Raw genomic sequence first — 19024 nt, 5'->3', positions numbered from 1 at the left:
TACACCAGCTTCCCCTGTCGTCCATATATTCATTTGCACACTTCTGGTCAATTAAAGGCATAAATGTAGTCCGTGTAATCCTTGTAATGAATAGGACTGGTACATTAGTCTCTGATTTTCCCTTTAAATCACAGTAACATCGCGGTGAGAAGAGATCATGATGAATTTGGGGAAAAGGTCTATTTCTTCTTTGCTGCCAGCAGGTTAGGTGCTGATACTTTTACTTTGCCCGGGATGTTTCTTGATAAATCCGTATCCTAAAAGAGGTAAAAGGGCGTTAAAACCAGAGCTCAGTTCCAAACAGCAGCATTCCTCAATTGCGGAGGGTGTTCATCTAGATTAATAGTTGAGGTACTTATGTTCCAGACTGTATGAGATCCTACGGGGAAACACAAGACCCACGTATGCAGAACGTCGTTACCTTGACACTGCGAAACAGGTCTTTCTCCCTGGTCGAGGCATCCCTGGCCTTCATGAAGCTGAACACTGCAGTTCGGGCAGCTGAAAGAGACATAAAAATGAACTACATCATTCTCAGTCGTTAATTCCACCCAGTTATTTCTCCCCTCCCAATGTCGTGGTGGCTGTTCCACAGCGTGTGTGGGATAGTCAAAACGTGTCCCTCCACATTTTCCAAAGCTGGCTCGCTCAACCCGGATGCTTTTCACTGTTACATATGAAATTGAGGCCACTGGTTCTCTAGCTGTACAACCCCCTGACCGACACTAGGGGGCGTTAGGAAGCAAAGAGGCAAGGCACCAGAAGGAGTGCATGCGGTGGTTTTTACCCCATCACTACACAGCTAATTCAGACAATAATCTCCTCATCCAGCTTTGATCATGTCAATAAGCTCTATGCAGGGCTGCCCAACCCTATTCCACCTCTAATAACTCTGGACGAAAAGCTTAATCAGGTTAGTCACAAATGGGGTTGAAGAGAAGACCTACAGGACAGTAGATCTCCAGGAACAGGGTTGGGCAGCCTTGCTCTACAGTGTGACAGCAAAAACAAAAATCAAATGTATAAGGCGCAAATACCTTTTCCTTTCTTCTGTGTTCCCGGGGTCAGTTTCACTTTGTGCCTGTAGGGGGAGACAATTTCATTAGCCAACTTAAACACTGCACCTGCTTCATGTTCAACGTTCCACAACAACCCCTGGGTTAGCACATTAGTAAGCATTCAGCGCAGAGGTCCACAGGTGGCCTTACTTGTAGTTAGTGAGGGCCGTGTAGGGGGCACAGACTGGCACAGCAAACAGGAGCACATCCTCTGGGTGTGGCTGGCCCGTTAGAGAGTTCAGCAGGTTCTCCGCTTCCTAAAGACATCAAAGGAAAGACTCGAGACGTGAAGAGGACGTTGGCCTCTAGCCCCGCAGAAAATATCACAATAATTTTACACCAATCTAAAATAACACACCTCTGCTCCAGGGTTGTCTTGGTCCTGGTCTTCGCCTTCCTGGAGGACAAATACAAGTCACGTTTCTCCCATTTTTCTTCAAAAATCATTGATTCAGTTTTTTACTCAAAGTGCTTCCTTAAAGAAATCGCTGATCTGCGAGATTGATGACTGCTTTCAACATGTCAGCGAATATTTCAGTTGTGACGTTACCTTGTCGTCCAGTTCTGGGGAGGCCTCCTCCCCAGCCAGCGCCTCCTCGTCTCCTTCTGATCTCTTAAGGATGACCTCCTGTGGACGGGGTCTTGGACCTTGCTTCTGCTGGGCTTTCCTGGCATGTTCATCTTGGAGTTTTCCTTTCTTGCCTTTCTTGGGTTTCTCTTCCTTAGCGGCGCCGGCAGACTTTAGGGGAAAATGTTTGGGATTTCAATAAATTGGTATATATTGGTAAGTAGTAAAATATGTAAATGGGGAAAAAATGCTCTTCCCTTAAATGTGATCTTATGTAAAAATGTGTTTTGTAGATGGTGTCCAACACATCATCCTCACCCCCAATAATTTCATCATCAGTTCGCGGTCTTCTTCATCCTGGTCTTTATACTTCTCTTTGATTTTCTTCAGCTTGTTCTGTATTTCAACCACAGGATAGATGGAAACAAGCTTGAAAAGCCTACCTTCTAAGGGCAACTAAAGCCACAAAAAGCTAAAAGCCAATAATGGCTTCAAACAGAGCTGCAATAAATAAATATTAAACTCTGACAAGACGTCACCTTTTGATGTCTCTTCAGTGGAGGCTGAGAGGCTCCTCCCCCTCCTCCACTCTTGGCCTCTTGATTGGCTGCGGGGGCATTATGTGCCTCTATCTGTCCCCCCTCTTCTTCCTGAATTTCAGAAGCTTTCCCCTTCTTCTTCTTCTCCTCCCTTTGGAAACAGAAAACCCAGCAATACAAAACCAATGCAGTCGTGCATTAAGGTCAGGCAGGACGGGAGGTTACATTTTCTTAGTTTGCTTACCGCCGTTGCTTGGCTGTCATGTGTTTTCCAGCTTTTTGCTCCCCTACAGTAACCTAAAGAAGAATATATTGTACATTAGTAAACACATTTGTACTATAATACCAGTTATTTTAGTGCATGAGGAAAGTGGTTTAATTCAAAACAATCCAGGAAGTTCACAGACATCACATTGACTTTACCTGAATGGACACCTTTGGTTTGAAACCAGCACTTTGGTTTTCCCTGGAGAGAAAAACAGAAGCCTCTAGTGACTGTTGTGTCTTAGCTTAAACCACTGAACAGACCATCAACTAGTTTGAAGATCTTCCTTTGGACTTGATATAGTTTACTTTGTACAGTAGAATCCATAGAACATAATTCAAGTCTACTTCAAACACAAAAGTGTTTAGGTCTATTGCTAAAGACACAAGCCTTTGCTCATTTAGAAATCTTTGGGACTAAAATACAGAGGAATAATATATGAAAACTACCAGTACAAACACAGTATTCATACAGTGAAATGCCATTGCTGAAGTGGGATGCTAACATTACCTGGAGGACTGCAGATGGGAAAGGGAGATGGTGGTGTCTGGAAAACTGAACTCAGCACTCTCCTTATCACTCTTCACCTCTGCCTCATCCCCCTCTCCTTCATCCCCCTCTCCAGTGTCAAGTCCTTTAGTATCTCCAGCCTCCTCTTCTGCCCCCTCTTCATCCTCTGTCCCTCCTGTTTCTTCCTCCGCTTTTCCATTTTTCTTTCCATCTCCTCCGTCTTCCCCCTCTCCCTCGTTACTACTGTCATCTCCTGGGAACACATTCACATGGTATGATTAGGCAATACGGCATGATGGGTAATGGTACATGACCAACAAGGCATGATGGGTAATGGTACATGACCAACAAGGCATGATGGGTAATGGTACATGACCAACAAGGCATGATGGGTAATTGTACATGACCAACAAGGCATGATGGGTAATTGTACATGACCAACAAGGCATGATGGGTAATTGTACGTGACCAACAAGGCATGATGGGTAATTGTACATGACCAACAAGGCATGATGGGTAATGGTACATGAACAATAAGGCATGATGGGTAATTGTACATGGCCAATTAGGCATGGGGGCCTGGACGCCACACTGGTGTATTAGTTACTTGCCAAAAAAAAACTAGATGCCCTTTTGCTATTACAAACTGGTTAGAAGAGTGACAAGACATGTCATACTAACTGTATATGCTCTTGTATACCACATCATGCAGCCAATCAGCATTAGGGTTTGAACAACCCAGTTTATAATTAAGCTGATGGGGGTGTGGCATTTGGACCATATACTACAATCCCCACCACGAGTTTCATGGCTAATATATACCTGTGACCAATGCAAGTATAGCAGTAAAACACGCTTTATTCATACCCATGGTATACCATCTAATATACCACGAGCCAATCAGCATTCCTGGCTCGAACCACCTGGTTCATTAACAGTGCAACAACCAGCACATATGGACAGTACATTTGGAGAGGCGTGCGTTTTAAGCTCTGCACCTATAAGCTCCTCTCCGTCCTCCAGCAGGTCTGCTGTGCTGGATGTCACTCCCTCCATGTCCTCATCAATGGTCTTCACTTTCCTTTCACCCCTGTGTCTAAAAACACACTGCTCATCCACCTGTGGACACAAGAGCGGAGCGTGGAGCCAAGCAGGTGTCGGGGAAAAACTGACTCCTCCTAAGGCAGCCAGGCACTTAATAAGAACATCTCTGACGGAGCAAATGCCCTGAAAGAAAACGTAGTGTTACCTTGAAGAGAAAGCTGAAACCCATCATCAAATAAGAGGGAGGCAGAAAGTTTTTCTTCCCTGGAAAGACAAGAATGCTTTTCTTTAGCCATTAAATAACCCGACGCTACACCACGGACATACGGCCGCAGAGAGGCGGCAGCTGGACAGGCGATGTTCCCGTACCGCGGATCATGAAACTCCCGGTGGTCAGGTACTCTCCGGTGGGGGCCGTCTTGGTCACCTAACGGAGAAAGACAACCAGGGGTTAACCTCAGAGCCCCGCCCAGAGGAAGCGTTTAATCCTGCCGCGGCCAATCGGCGTGGCTCACCTGGTGGTGGTGGACCCACCAGGCGCTGGTGATGACCTTGGCGTCCCAGGCGGCGCTGTAGCACACAGCCATGGTGCCGGCCTCGGTCAGGGTGCGCGGAGGAACGGGCACACCTGGCGGGCGGGAAACACAGGACAAAACTTACTGACCGCGGAAGAATTTGGAAGAAGAAATAGAACAAGGTCAGGTGGTTTTGAAACGGATTACGGTGAGTCTGACTTTGGGTTGTGGTGGGTCGTTCCCTTCAGTCCAGACATTGAGAGACTTTGGTGGATAAGAGCGACTGGACTGAAGGACAACGTCGCATTGGTCACAGCAGTAGGCCTGCTCTTACCAGACGGGTTCTTGATGACACAACTGGTTGCTCCATGTAGGTCAGCATGGACGTAGATATCACCTGATAACAGAAACAAACCAATTACAGGAGGAGATATAAGCATGGGTGTAGGCTGATCTAACATGGTTAGCACCGATTTCCCCTACTCCGGTGCTTGAAACTATGAAGTTTGATATTTGCCATTACGTTGATACGCTATGCTAGTGTTAAGAGTGGCATATAGTTAGGAAACGTTATAAAGAGAACTTATTTAAGGGGCCCCCCTGTTTCCCATTTTAGTTTTAACCCTGAAATGAACACCTAATTTAAAGAATCAAAGACTTGGTTAGTTGTGATCAGTCTACTAAGTGAATGAGGGGTGTTAGTTTAGGATTAAGAAAAAAAAGGATGAAGTGAGACATCTGGGGCTCATGAGAAAAGGCCTGGGAAACCCTGTAGTGAGTTCCATTCTTACCGGCCCTCAAGTAGCGCTTCACGATGATTTCGTTCTGTTGCTGGTCGCGGCCTGCGATGATTAGGTAATTTTCTGAGCTGATGAACCACAGGAACTTTTCAAACCTGATGAGGCAGAAACACTGTTTGTCTGAGATACTGTGCAGAGATAGAGAATGCAATTGCCTGGAAGACTAGTAGCTTGTCACAGATCTGCCCAGAACACTGTATATATGGATAGACTATGCATTTAGAGCTTGAACAGGACAGTGCTCCCTCATTGAATCACATCTTACAGGTGTTAACATTAGTTCAACATGACTGCTCCTCTCTCTACACATGTGATGTATTCAGAGAGTATCTCACCAGTAGACCTTCCTGGCCTTCTGAATCGTGGTAACCGTTTGCACCTCCTTCAGGGTTTGTTTGGTCTTCTTCTCTGCAGATTTAAACGCCTTGAATGAAACAAAAAGGGGCCAAGCGTTACCAAACGAACTGGCCACTTACATGTTTCACGTCACGCGAACATTGCGAAACGCTCACCTTCTGGGCAGCCTCCACGGTTTTCTGTTCTTTCTTAGCAGCAGTGCGCTTGTGGTCGTAATACCTGGAAGGACAGGAACGTTAGGCGTTGTCAGCCGAACATCTAAAACCACAGCCAATGGTAGCGCTCAAGGCACTGGGAAACAACGTTGTGTGTTACTCCCGGGACGGCGTACTTTTTGGCGTTGGCGTAGGCGGACAAGCTGAGGTCTACATCAACCAGCATGGGCTGGTCCTTCTTCGGTTGGCCCTTCTGGCCTCGGTTCTTGTTCCTCTTCCCCTTCTTTTCCTCCACCACCTGGGCTACGGTCTCCTCCTCCTCCTCCCCGTCCTCCAGAACAGCGTACGGGTTCCTGAATGGATGGATATTTGGTGGATTCATAACCAGGCCGGCTTAATCCAGCTCGGCCTTAGCATGAACAGGGGAGCAGTCCAGTATAATGAAGCCAATTAATGTCTGTACAGCTCGTCTGTCAGGCGAAAAAAGAAAGCTATCCATGTTTGCTGTGAACTCACTTCAGAAGCATGGTGATGTGGTTGGTCTGGAGCTTCAGCTCCTTGATGGCGCAGGCCACTGGGTCTCCGGCCGCCTGGGCCTCCTTGACGATCAGGCCAATCTCTGCCCAGTCCACCTGGTTGGCCAGGGCACTGCGCACCACCTGCAGAGCCCTGTCCACTATGGCCAAGTTCATCTCCACCAGCTCACCCTTTAACCTGTCAACCTCCTGTAACACACGTTAGCATTAGCCCCCACCTTCAGTGTTAGACCACTCCCCCTTCAGTGTTAACCCTCATCATTCAGCGTTAACCCTCCCCTTAGCGTTAGACCCAGCCTTCAGCGTTAGACCCAGCCTTCAGCGTTAGACCCAGCCTTCAGCGTTAGACCCAGCCTTCAGCGTTAGACCCAGCCTTCAGCGTTAGACCCAGCCTTCAGCGTTAGACCCAGCCTTCAGCATTAGACCCAGCCTTCAGCGTTAGCCCTCCCGAGTTCAAATAGTTTGGTAATCTTTAAAATGTTACGGAGTACTTAACTGAAAAGGCCAGGACAAGGGCATTGTATACACATTTGGGACTACTCTATTGGTTTGTTTGCAACAGGAAGGCTGAATGAGGTGCGGTTTGAGTATCTGAATAAGCCAAATACGCAGTGAACCCATGTCTGGTACCGATGAGCTGTTCAGCATTCACCTGAAGTTGGTGCAGTGCGTCCAGCCTCTGCTCATGGTCCCTCTTGACGTTGTCCAGCTTCTTCAGGGCCTGTTTTTCTTGCTGTAGGGCCTTCACGTCAATTCTCTGACTCTCCATCTTGGAATAGAACTCATCCACCGCCTGGGAGCAGATGAGCCAGACTTAAGTGACATCCATCAGTCTCAAGAAATGACATTACAGTTTTGGTACAGCAGGTGGGTTTGTATGGTAAATAGTTTATCATGTATACGCAAATAAATATAGATAAAAGACGTTTAAAAATGCACCTTGTCAAATGTATCAAATTCAACATAGTGGCTCTTTGCATGTTGTGCAAAAAGGAATGGGTGGAATTCTTCATATCTGTTACAGAAAGAGAGAGAAAAACTAATCAGATATAGTACTTAGAGACTTTTAACTGCAGCAAATAAAACCCTGATATATTATCATGAGCACAAAATGAGGGGCAAATAAATTCTCACGTGAGCAATTCTTCAGGAGGTTTGTCAGGAGCCAAATTTGGTTTCTTCTCACATTTTTGGATGATGTAGCCCTGGAACAATGAACACTTTGTTCCATACTTTTCCTATAACAAATCTGATGTATAAATAACGAGGATACTTCAGACGAATGGCCTACCTTTCCACTGAAGCTTGACGTTTTCTCCATATATTCCTCTGCCATTTTCAGGGCTTCAAGGATTTTGGGTGCATCTGCACAATGAGGAAGTTTGTTTAGCCACTTAATCACATCTGTCACCCAGAAGGACGTGATCTGGTGATTGTTATTTGAACAATAAATATACCAGCAACATCTTAGTAATACACAAGTGAATCTCTGGCCTCAAGGAATTGTACCTCGCGCAGCATTAAACTGGGTGTCCACCTTGATGAAGCCAGAGAGTCCCACTTCCATCAGACAGTGCTCAATAAGAGTGGCTCCATACGCTGAAAGAGCATTCCGAAAGATACAGAAGGAACGAGTCTTAAATGACAATACGACTGCGGAAAACAAAGACAAACAAAGCCGCTGAGGAGACAAAGAAGACTCACGAAGGTGGGGATTGAGGACCCTTTTCACTTGTTCTCCGCTCTGTGCCTCGGTCAGGACTTTGGTGAGTCTAGAGGTCAACAAATGGCCCAGATTATATACATTTTAATGACATAGCAGATGCTCTTAAACTGAGGCCATTTACAGCAACCGGTCTCCCTCCATTGGCAATCTTACCTCTCCAGGCTGATGAGGGGTTCCGGGGGCCTGGCATTCTCCACAGGGTACCTCTCCCTCACCGCTATCTTCACGTCCTCCTCTCCTTCTGCCGTCCGGAAACGCAGCAAGTTAAGAATGGTGTACTCGTGGTCTGCCAGGATAATGTTACCCTTTAAAATTCACAGGAAGGGACACGTCACATCGCATCCCATGTGACCCTCGTACAGCAAAACAGCTGGGTACATCCGACGGCCTTGTAAAATATGAACCAGATATTTCATGTCTCACCCTGTCGTAGAGTTCAACTATCAGGTGGTAAGCAGCTTCATCTGAGCCAAACTGGATGTCGACAATCCTGTCCACCCCAAGTTGCTTGACCTGTGTCAGCCGCCTAGACTTTAGATGTTTCCGACACTGGGGGGAGAGTCAGAGTCCTTGTTTAGTCAGTAACCCAGACATCAGTAACCACATGACAAGTGAAGGTACAAAAATAATCGCACAGGCTCACTTTCATGGCAAAGCCAGAAGGCATGACATTTTTGGGCCACTCAAAGTCTGTAGAGTGAATGCGGAGTCCTGATTCAACTAGCAGAACTGCTTTAGTATCAGGCCTAAAAAGAAAAGAAAACTCCTTAATTATAAACCATATACATTATAGATCCCACAACAGAGATCCCTAAGACAGACACACATCATATTACAATTACGCCGCGAGTTCAATTGACAACATTGTCGCTACAGTATGAGTGGCTGCTCTAGCTTGGCACCACTGACAGGCAGCAGTAATCACTTACTTTTGAAGACGGATGAGATAGGTCTTGGTGTCGATGTCATACACGTTGTTGACCCGCATACCAAGGTAACTGATTACAGAACAAATCAAATTACTCTCATGATGATGATATTAAAATGTTCCAACCATATTTCGAAAGCAAGCTCCGATAGTTACAGTAGCAACAACACAGTTATATGACTTAAGGTATGTGTAAAACATGCTCCGTAAAGTTTAGACAATGCCAGTAGACCTAAACCTATTGTTGTCAGTAGTTATCTAGCTATCGTTGGTACTTAGTAGTCTCAAGCCAAGGTCTGTTTTTAACTTCATTGGCTAACGTTAGATAGCCAGGTAGCTAGTTCAGGTAGTTATTCAATATCAGCGTTTCATGACAGTCGAACCAAATTGGACACCTACTTGGCATTTATCTCGGCAATGACTGCCCTGATATCCACGGTATTAAATCTTGTTTTCATGATGACAATGAAAGACTATCCTTTCTCAGAAACACCTGAAGAGGACACAGCGAGTAGCACAACCGAACACAACACGCTGGCTTTAGCAATACGCATGCGCGAACGGCATTGGTACGGAAACCAGTTTGTGTCCAAATTTACAATGCGCGCAAGGACTCGCAAACATTTGACATTATCTCTCACGTCTCTTGTACATCTGCCACAGACTGACACATACACACCTGTACGCGTGCATGCGCATACCTGACGAAATTATTTAGCCGTAGATATGTTAAATCGTGTTCTATTTTTAATTATTTTGATTTAGGCTACATACGTTTCGGATTTATTGAAATATATAGTTGATGATGCCAGGTGATAGTCATCCGTTAGGTAATGTTTGAAGATACAAATATACGGTAGATTTGGAGCCCTATACATATTTTTGTTACGGCAGCTATCGTATCATGTATTACACAAATTGGCTTGTTGGTTTGAAAAATAGGGCATGTATTCGCAAAGCAAACAAAACGCGTAGCATCAACTGGAAAAGCTTCATGGACATCTGCAACAACAATACAACGTCGTACAATCGAAATAAATCTGAGCACATTTTAAGCAAGCTTCTTTGGAAAAAAGGTGAGACCAGTGTTAATATGCTTTCCAAAATGGCCAATAACATTTTTACAGGAAAATGCACCACGTACTTTTAGGAATGCCTTCTTTCATTCCCTGCATTTTTTTTGGCATGTTCTGGCTATGCTCGAGCGAATGTTCAATGCAACTGTTCATAGTAAAAATACAAAATGTAAAAAACATTTTGGGATTAAATGTATGCATATATGTTATTTGCATTTGGACGTATTTATCAACAGTTGAATGTGACCAGTCTAATGTCAGAAATAGCCATACAGCCGGCCAACGCTCCAAGTTTTTTGTTTCAAGACATCCATCTTTTTTAGGTCAGTCAGAGTTGAAGCAGGAGGTAAGGCGTGCCTGGTTACCAAGGTGACGGCCCAGCTAACATGGCTAACTAGCTGCAAATTGTGTTTTTTTCTCCTCCAGCCTTTCAATCTTGTTGTAGTTAGCGTAGCTAGATGAGCTGAGTTTGCTTACAACCGTGCCCCGAAAAATATCGTAATGTGTTACTTTAATATAGGACTATCGTTAGGCACAATGTATTTATACGCTCTGCACTTTTTGAAGAATGGATAGTAAGTTGATCGCTTGCCTCCGGGTGTACCGACTGTGTAACAGGAACGAAATTCCGCTGAAGTACCGTGTCCATTCTAGATTTGTAGCTAATGACGTTGGCTAGCTATCTAACTTAGTACAGTAAAGTTAAATAGATGAAGTTAAATAGATGACTTGTCAAATTCAGCTTTAGGCTTGATTTCATATTGTCTTATACTACTGCCTAGTGTCATGATAGTTTCTGGTTTGTACAGAGCTAGTAAAGTCAGTGCAGTATAGCTAGCAATGTTATTTTTTTCACTAGTACAGAAGTTGCTACAGTAGAGCAGTTAAAAGTAAATAATAACGTTTCCATCAAATGACATGTCTAAACTATTTTGTTGTTGTGCAGATTACAAGATTATCAAGAAAATTGGAGAAGGGACATTTTCAGAAGTGGTGAAAGCTCGGAGTCTGAAGGATGGAAAATATTATGCGTGTAAAACGATGAAGCAGCCAATCAGCAGGTAGGGCCTGTTTATCTGGTAGGCTTTAGGCAATAGTTCTGCCTTCCGTTTGCCTTTATATCAACTGCGTCCTCTGTGCGCGTAGAAACCTGCCGGAAATCTGTCCTGTCCCTTGAAGAAGAGTATAAGCTTAATAGAAACACACTAATGGAGATCATTATAGTACTGAAACAGTTTAACGGTTAACATACCCCAACTGTGTCTACTGAGGTTTAAAGGTCAGTAAGGGATCAAGTAACCACCTTGCACTGATTGCCTCGACATGTAGCCTACATGTACATAACCTTAACTATAAAAATGACTTAACTATAAGCTCTAACAAAGGTTCAGATGGACAAGTCCATTTTTTATTGTCTTTGAAAAAAGGAGTCATGACGATAAGATGAAAGAACGTGTGTTGGCAGTTAACAGTCAGTTAATAACAGCTTAATAACAGAGTTAATAACAGCTTTTGCTACATGTTTTCTGTTGCTCAGCCTGGAACAGGCTAACAACCTACGAGAAGTCCAGGCCATGAAGAGACTAAACCCTCACCCGAACATCATTCAGCTGCACGAGTTGATATTGTGAGTTCTGTTTTTTTTTGCGTGAACTCTATTGTTTGTGTAAAGTGTAAACCGAATAAGAACGTAATTGTCTGTACATTATTCCTTATCTTGCAGTGATAAAGAGTCTGGGATTCTGTCTTTAGTTTGTGAGCTGATGGAGATGAACGTCTATGAGTTTATAAGAGGTCTGACACAGAAAAACTGCTGTTGTAAATCACATGAAACGTCTGCAACTGAAACTATATGCTTATTAAAAAATTTGGTCAAAAAGGATTTCTCATTCAGTGATTTTGTGCTTGAATTGCCTCACGTGCAGGTAGGCAGCAGCCTTTGCCAGACAGTAAAATCAGACTCTACATGTACCAACTTTGTAAGGCACTCGATCATATGCACAGGTAAGAATGATACCTTCCCTACTGACATTTCAATGGTGTGCGGGGCACATATTTTGCTACTTTGAAAGTTAACCATTGTACTCACATGTTTTTACAGCAATGGGATCTTTCACCGTGATGTGAAACCAGAGAACATTTTGATCAAAGTAAGTCAAAAACCTGACAGTACTCGAGAACATCTTTGACTTGTTAAAAAAATAAAAATAGGACAGTAGTTATTCAAAGTCAGCGCTGAGCGTCAAATGATTTCCTATATTGTCCTTGACATGGCTGGTTCCTCCATAGCAGGATGTGCTGAAACTGGGGGACTTCGGCTCGTGCAGGAGTCTGTACTCGAAGCCTCCCCACACAGAGTACATCTCCACCCGCTGGTACCGAGCCCCAGAGTGCCTTCTGACAGACGGCTTTTACTCACACAAAATGGACATGTGGAGTGTAGGCTGTGTTTTCTACGAGATCATCAGGTAGCTCTCCTCCATCTTCACTCATATACCACTGCTTCAGTACCTCATGTCCTAAAAAGGTTACTAAACATGATGTAGCCCTAGATGGCATTTGGGCAAGGCATTATGGGACAAACGAGGATTAATTCAAGGTTCAGTAGTTTGAAATGCACGTTGGTGCCAGCCCATAATGCAGGCACCCATGTCAATTGGATTTTTTCATTGTGATAGAATAGAATCTGATTGGTGGATAAGCTCAGCGTTTAATTCACTTAGTAGGTTGAAGGTTTGGTTCAGAGCATTTGTTGCTATGGTTTCTGATCAGGCTACACTTCATGCTATCGTTCTGGAGCCCAAAACTCCGTTTGGTCAAGTTCTGGTTTGACAGAGCTGTCTAGGTTGTTAATCCAGTTTTGGGGAATACCCCTCTGGTAACATTAGTGACTCAAACACCAATTGGACATTTTAGGTAAATGAGGATTTTCTGAAATTAAGGCCACAAATGCAAACATTTTTAAGTAATTGCTCTTTTCCTAATAAGTTACTTAAGTGACAGAATTACTTCCCTTTCATTTGAATTAACCTACACCAAGTCACACTTTGATGGAGACACACCATATGAATTTTCAATGTAATCCTCAAACGTATGACATAATAAAATGCTGCCACTGGATAAAATCCTCGTGGTCACTTCATAACTAAGCAACATTATTCACAACAGTCAAGGGTACAACCACCATTGAGTAATATTCCCCAGGCTTTGTGTTCCTATACTGTTCAAGCCAAAGACATTTGTGAACACACGTCGACAAGGTCATTGATAATCCTGTTTGTTTCAGTTTCAGTCCTCTGTTTCCGGGCACCAACGAGCTTGATCAGGTGACCAAGATCCATGATGTTTTGGGGACACCTGACAGCAGCCTCCTACAGAAATTCAAGCAGTACGTTTTCTGCTTTAGCTACACTGAATGAGCTTATGTGAAGTGAACCAATGAATGGCTCAGGACAGGACGTCTGCTGAAAAACGCAGTCCTCGGTGACAGCGTTGTGTGGTGTTTTGACAGGTCAAGGGCGATGCATTTTGACTTTCCTCCGCGGAAGGGCAGCGGGATATCTCAGCTTATTCCAAACTGCGCTGCGCCTAGTCTGTCACTGCTCTACCAAATGCTGGCCTACGACCCGGAGGAGCGTATTGGTGCACGAGCAGCCCTACAGCACGCCGTTTTCAGAGAGCTACGGTAAGAGCCCACTGCACTGTATAACCTCCACACAAACACCACCGAGCCTCACCATTTCACCGGGAAAACACTACCGTGCCTCACCATTTCACCGGGGGAAACACTACTGTGCCTCACCATTTCACCGGGGGAAACACTACTGTGCCTCACCATTTCACTGGGAAAACACTACCGTGCCTCACCATTTCACTGGGAAAACTGTAATGTGCGTGCTGCAAAAGATATCGTACTTCCTTTCTGGTGAATGCGGTCTTCTTCCCGTTCTTTCGGGCTGCGTGTCTCAGGCTGGCGGAGAGGAGGGCTGACAGTTTGCGCAGGGCCCTTGGGACTGTGGAGGGGGGAGAGAGCAGCGGGACCCCAAGTTCTGTGGATCACCTCTGGCACACCCCTAGACAGGGCAGGAGACAGGTAGGAGACAGACATCTTCCCCTTTCCCAAAGGTTTTCCCTGCATCATCTGTCATGAGTAATAACCACCACCTTACCCAGATGGTCATATTACTGCCTAAACACTGTTATTCAAAGTCCCCGTGGAGTTGCCAACATACATACAGGTGTTGGTCGTGTAATTAGAATATCATCAAAAAGTTGATTTATTTCAGTAATTCCATTCAAAAAGTGAAACTTGTATATTATATTCATTCATTCCACACATACTGATATATTTCAAGTGTTTATTTCTTTTAAATTGTGATGATTATAACTGACATCTAATGAAAATCCCAAATTCAGTATCTCCAAAAATTTGAATATTACTTAAGACCAATACAAAAAAAATATTTTTAGAAATGTTGGCCAACTGAAAAGTATGAACATGAAAAGTTTGAGCATGTACAGCACTCAATACTTAGTTGGGGCTCCTTTTGCCTGAATTACTGCAGCAATGTGGCGTGGCATGGAGTCGATCAGTCTGTGGCACTGCTCAGGTGTTATGAGAACCCAGGTTGCTCTGATAGTGGCCTTCAGCTCTTCTGCATTGTTGGGTCTGGCGTATCGCATCTACCTCTTCACAATACCCCATAGATTTTCTATAGGGTTAAGGTCAGGCGAGTTTGCTGGCCAATTAAGAACAGGGATCCCATGGTCCTTAAACCAGGTACTGGTAGCTTTGGCACTGTATGCAGGTGCCAAGTCCTGTTGGGAAATGAAATCTGCATCTCCATAAAGTTGGTCAGCATCAGGAAGCATGAAGTGCTCTAAAACCTCCTGGTAAATGGCTGCGTTGACCTTGGACCTCAGAAAACACAGTGGACCAACACCAGCAGATGACATGGCACCCCAAACCATCACTGACTGTGGAAACTTTACATTGGACTTCAAGCAACGTGGATTCTGTGCCTCTCCTCTCTTCCTCTAGACTCTGGGACCTTGATTTCCAAAGGAAATGCAAAATGTACTTTCGTCAGAGAACATAACTCGGCAGCAGTCCAGTTCTTTTTGTCTTTAGCCCAGGCGAGACGCTTCTGACGCTGTGTCTTGTTCAAGAGTGGCTTGACACAAGGAATGCGACAGCTGAAACCCATGTCTTGCATACGTCTGTGCGTGGTGGTTCTTGAAGCACTGACTCCAGCTGCAGTCCACTCTTTGTGAATCTCCCCTATATTTTTGAATGCGTTTTGTTTCACAATCCTCTCCAGGGTGAGGTTATCCCTATTGCTTGTACACTTTATTCTACCACATCTTTTCCTTTCCTTCACCTCGCTATTAATGTGCTTGGACACAGAGCTCTGTGAACAGCCAGCCTCTTTAGCTATGACCTTTTGTGTCTTGCCCTCCTTGTGCAAGGTGTCAATGGTCGTCTTTTGGACAGCTGTCAAGTCAGCAGTCTTCCCCATGATTGTGTTGCCTACAGAACTAGACTGAGAGACCATTTAAAGGCCTTTGCAGGTGTTTTGGGTTAATTAGCTGATTAGAGTGTGGCACCAGGTGTCTTCAATATTGAACCTTTTCACAATATTCTAATATTCTGAGATACTGAATTTGGGGTTTTCATTAGTTGTCAGTTATAATCATCAAAATTAAAAGAAATAAACACTTGAAATATATCAGTCTGTGTGGAATTAATGTATACATCATACAAGTTTCACTTTTTGAATGAAATTACTGAAATAAATCAACTTTTTGATGATATTCTAATTATATGTTTTAAACTAATTCAGGAAGAAACTACACATTTATAAAATTTAGATTTTATTAAGAGATGAAAGTATTATTAAAGAGGTTTTTTTCTCTCCATTCTTTTGATTTGCAGCAGAACATAAAGCATGTTGCCCCGCCTCCGATCAGACGCAACGCTTCACGTTATCCGGCTGAATTACCAAAGATCAATGTGGCCGTGCCAGCCCCCCAGATCACCTTCCCGGTCTCCACGGTGCCAGCCCTCACCATCACTCACCAGAGGTCTCTCCCGGCCATCGTGTCAAAAAAGTGCCATTCACGATTGGCTCAGGTACACTAGTTGTATTTCCTGTACCCCCCCCGGCCCTCCGAAGACCCTGATAAATACAGCCTCTGCTTCCTGTTCTGTTCATATTCATGTAAAGAACTTGACTGTCTTCTCCCTCTAGCCAAGGGATGAATCCCGTCAATCCGGTTTCAACAATTGCTACCTGCCGCCCTTGGACAGAAAACGTGGCGGCTACTGAAAGACCCCCTTCTTCAGGAACTGTTGGTTTTTTGGCAGAACAGACAGGTGGCTACTGTACATCTAGTCTGCTTCGTTTGAAACGTTGAGACAACATTGATCAAAACTACTCAGCTACTGCAAAACCTGCTTTTTGGTAAGCAATGAGAACAGGGTGTTTGGCAACGGAATGCCACAGCAATAATTTCCAGGATTAACATGTAACATTCATGATTGTTGCAGATGAAATACATTATCCCCAAAGTGTACTTGATTCTGTCGTCAATGTTAACCCAGTGATAATGCTTATTAACGGTTAATCAATCATTTACTAACTACATTGTCATACAGCGCAGAACGTCAGGGACAGGCTTGCACATATTTTATCAGGCGAAGAAAGAACAGGTGTTAGTTCATTGTTTCAGCACAGTGTATTGTACGCTCTTCAGTGTTCATAAAACCGGATTTTTGGAAAGGTTTTGCTCACAGAGCATATTATCTTTATGATACAAAATGACAGATTTCCTAGACCACCTGTGACTTCATTGGAAGTGCATGACAATTATAAAAGTAACCAACACCAAATACTCTCAGAATGTGCCATAATATCATCTCATTAACAGAAAGACCTGTACATATTACTCTACAACAGTGCCATAAGAGTATAAAATGTATACTGTATTGAGGAAAAAAAAAAAGCAACATATTTTGTGAAAATTTCTGAGAATGTTTTTTCTTTGGTTCTTTTACATAATAACATGCAATTTTTCAACACTGTGACAAATGGTTTATGAGTCATGGGACGTACATGTTATTGTACGTATTGCATATACAGTATCCCAGCCATTACATTATAGCAAGGGAATAAGCAAATTGAAAGTGTCAGTTTAATGATGTTTATCATGACCCAAAATTATTTCACCAAGCACTCAAAGCTGCACAATAACTGAAACAAAAGTCAGTAACAATTCAAGTGAAATAGAACCATAGGTTTTCTTTTAATGAATGAATAAAGTGTGAAATGTAAAATGTTAACCACATAAAATCTAAAAATATATTCACTTAACTCTTCGTTCCTTCTCTGGTTAGTGTGCAGAATGCCACTTTAGTCTCCATGGCATCAACAATGATTGGTAGTCACAAAAGAACATGAAAATTAAAAGGATAATTCAGCTGTTTTGCAACTTGATGTTTGATGGTTACTCACCCTGAAAAGCAGTCAGGGTTTACAGAAACTGTAATCCATGGTTTAGTTCTTTAAAACTGCCATTAAAAATGTCAACTTCAGCCACTGCAAAATATTAATAAAGGGATTTAAATGGGGGCATGTGAGCGTGTAAATTAAATTATACACATTTTAAAGCAATTTGAAGTCGAGTCAATATTTCATGTGATGCTACTTAAAGGTGATTTGGTTGTAACGTACGCTCACATTACATCCTTAGACTGTTAGCTAACGGTGCTAAAGTTTCGCCTGTGTTGCTCATTTTGTAGCTCATTCTGGAAAATGTACACACTCTCACTACTGTAAGTGGCTCTCAATAAGGTAAGTGGCTCTCAATACTTAAATGTCAAATCTTACTGTTTAATGGCATTTAAAAAAAACGGAACCAAAGAATATAGATTTCTCTTGACCATATTTGGAATAACATCAAGTTAAAAAAAATATTATTAAAAAAAGTGAAATTTCAACAATAGGCGTCACACGGAAGAAGTACCTACCATTTCATCTTAAAACCGACTTTTTCCTTGTGGGTGTTGCTTTAGCTTAACATAGAATAGCATGGCTATTGCTCAGCAAAATATAGATTTTTTTTTCCTTGGTCTATTATTCTTCCTGAGCTTCATAATATTTGTACAGTTGACAGCCCCTGTTGTCAGACTTATGCACTTTGATTCCTTTAAGCGTTCCCCCCCAGGAGATAAAATAATTTAATATGTTAATCTCCTATATCAAAATACAGAAATCTGGATACATTTTGTACAAGAGAAAATATAACAGAAATCTGCATATTCAAGATTATTTTAATATTATGAATATGTATATCTGCTTTAGAAATATAACATTTCCTTAATAGGATGAGAACTCCAACTAATGCTAATTTGCTATTTTCCCCAATCACTGAATTACAATATAATACATATGATACAGAGCAGATATTAATTTGAAATAATATTAAAATAAATGCTGAATATATACAAACGTTGTTAATAATTTCTCCACTTAACAGCTGTCTGACAGATTTGTACATCTAAAATGTAAAGCCTTTTTCCTTTAATATACTAATTTGAGTGACCATTTTCTTTCAAGTCTATGACTGCAGGATACATCTTTATAGATTAAGGTTTCAAGAGCAAGGATGCTTGAAGGGATCACAGGATTTTTGCAAGCGGGCGCTTTAGGAGTCTGATGAACTAGTGGATAGTCTTATGTTAGACGTTTAGTCTGAAGATAATTTTATTGTATTGTTTGCACAACTGTTAATTCTGTTTATGCAAGAAGTAGAAATGCTGTATTTTCCTGTAGACTTCCTGTTATTACAAAACTCTTAACTTCCTTTATACTGGATCCACAAGGTCATTGGACTCCAGGGAACAAGACTTGGCGGCACCATTGCAAAAAATCCCAATATATCCCTT

The 19024-nt window shown here is 42.9% G+C and overlaps 2 protein-coding genes across 6 annotated transcripts; one reads left to right on the top strand and one right to left on the bottom strand.

The window, feature by feature from the left end:
* Positions 1–48: 48 nt before the first annotated feature.
* LOC105015987 (nuclear export mediator factor Nemf) lies at positions 49–9550 on the bottom strand. The gene is made up of 32 exons (XM_010879505.3): positions 9401–9550; positions 9003–9071; positions 8717–8819; positions 8497–8622; positions 8227–8378; positions 8052–8119; positions 7857–7946; positions 7639–7712; positions 7482–7552; positions 7287–7362; positions 7000–7140; positions 6328–6536; positions 5988–6164; positions 5812–5875; positions 5635–5723; positions 5291–5394; positions 4834–4896; positions 4500–4612; positions 4354–4411; positions 4190–4248; positions 3939–4059; positions 2941–3193; positions 2589–2631; positions 2410–2462; positions 2166–2316; positions 1945–2022; positions 1609–1797; positions 1417–1455; positions 1209–1315; positions 1038–1081; positions 422–501; positions 49–257 (listed from the first exon to the last, which is right to left on the bottom strand). The coding sequence occupies exons 1-32, from the start codon at positions 9457–9459 to the stop codon at positions 180–182; spliced, it is 3201 nt and encodes a 1066-aa protein (XP_010877807.2). The 5' UTR covers positions 9460–9550; the 3' UTR covers positions 49–179.
* A 64-nt stretch (positions 9551–9614) lies between these two features.
* On the top strand, positions 9615–18292 carry LOC105015988 (MAPK/MAK/MRK overlapping kinase). 5 transcript variants are annotated; one of them, XM_010879509.4, is made up of 12 exons: positions 9615–10077; positions 11024–11138; positions 11615–11704; positions 11801–11871; positions 12003–12081; positions 12179–12227; positions 12370–12545; positions 13364–13465; positions 13589–13762; positions 14047–14170; positions 16013–16210; positions 16329–18292. In XM_010879509.4, exons 1-12 carry the CDS (start codon positions 9906–9908, stop codon positions 16404–16406), a joined length of 1428 nt encoding a protein of 475 aa, XP_010877811.1. In that variant the 5' UTR covers positions 9615–9905; the 3' UTR covers positions 16407–18292. The 5 variants fall into 5 exon arrangements, with proteins under 5 accessions (XP_010877811.1, XP_010877809.1, XP_010877808.1 ...); XM_010879507.5 differs by having other exon boundaries at positions 12367–12545; positions 16016–16210; XM_010879506.5 differs by having other exon boundaries at positions 12367–12545.
* The last annotated feature ends 732 nt before the right edge of the window (positions 18293–19024 follow it).

This window comes from Esox lucius, chromosome 15 (genome assembly GCF_011004845.1).
Source record: "Esox lucius isolate fEsoLuc1 chromosome 15, fEsoLuc1.pri, whole genome shotgun sequence".
Lineage (NCBI taxonomy): Eukaryota > Metazoa > Chordata > Actinopteri > Esociformes > Esocidae > Esox > Esox lucius.
The sequence above is the reverse complement of the archived record's forward strand: the minus strand, read 5'-3'. Positions and strand labels throughout refer to the sequence as shown.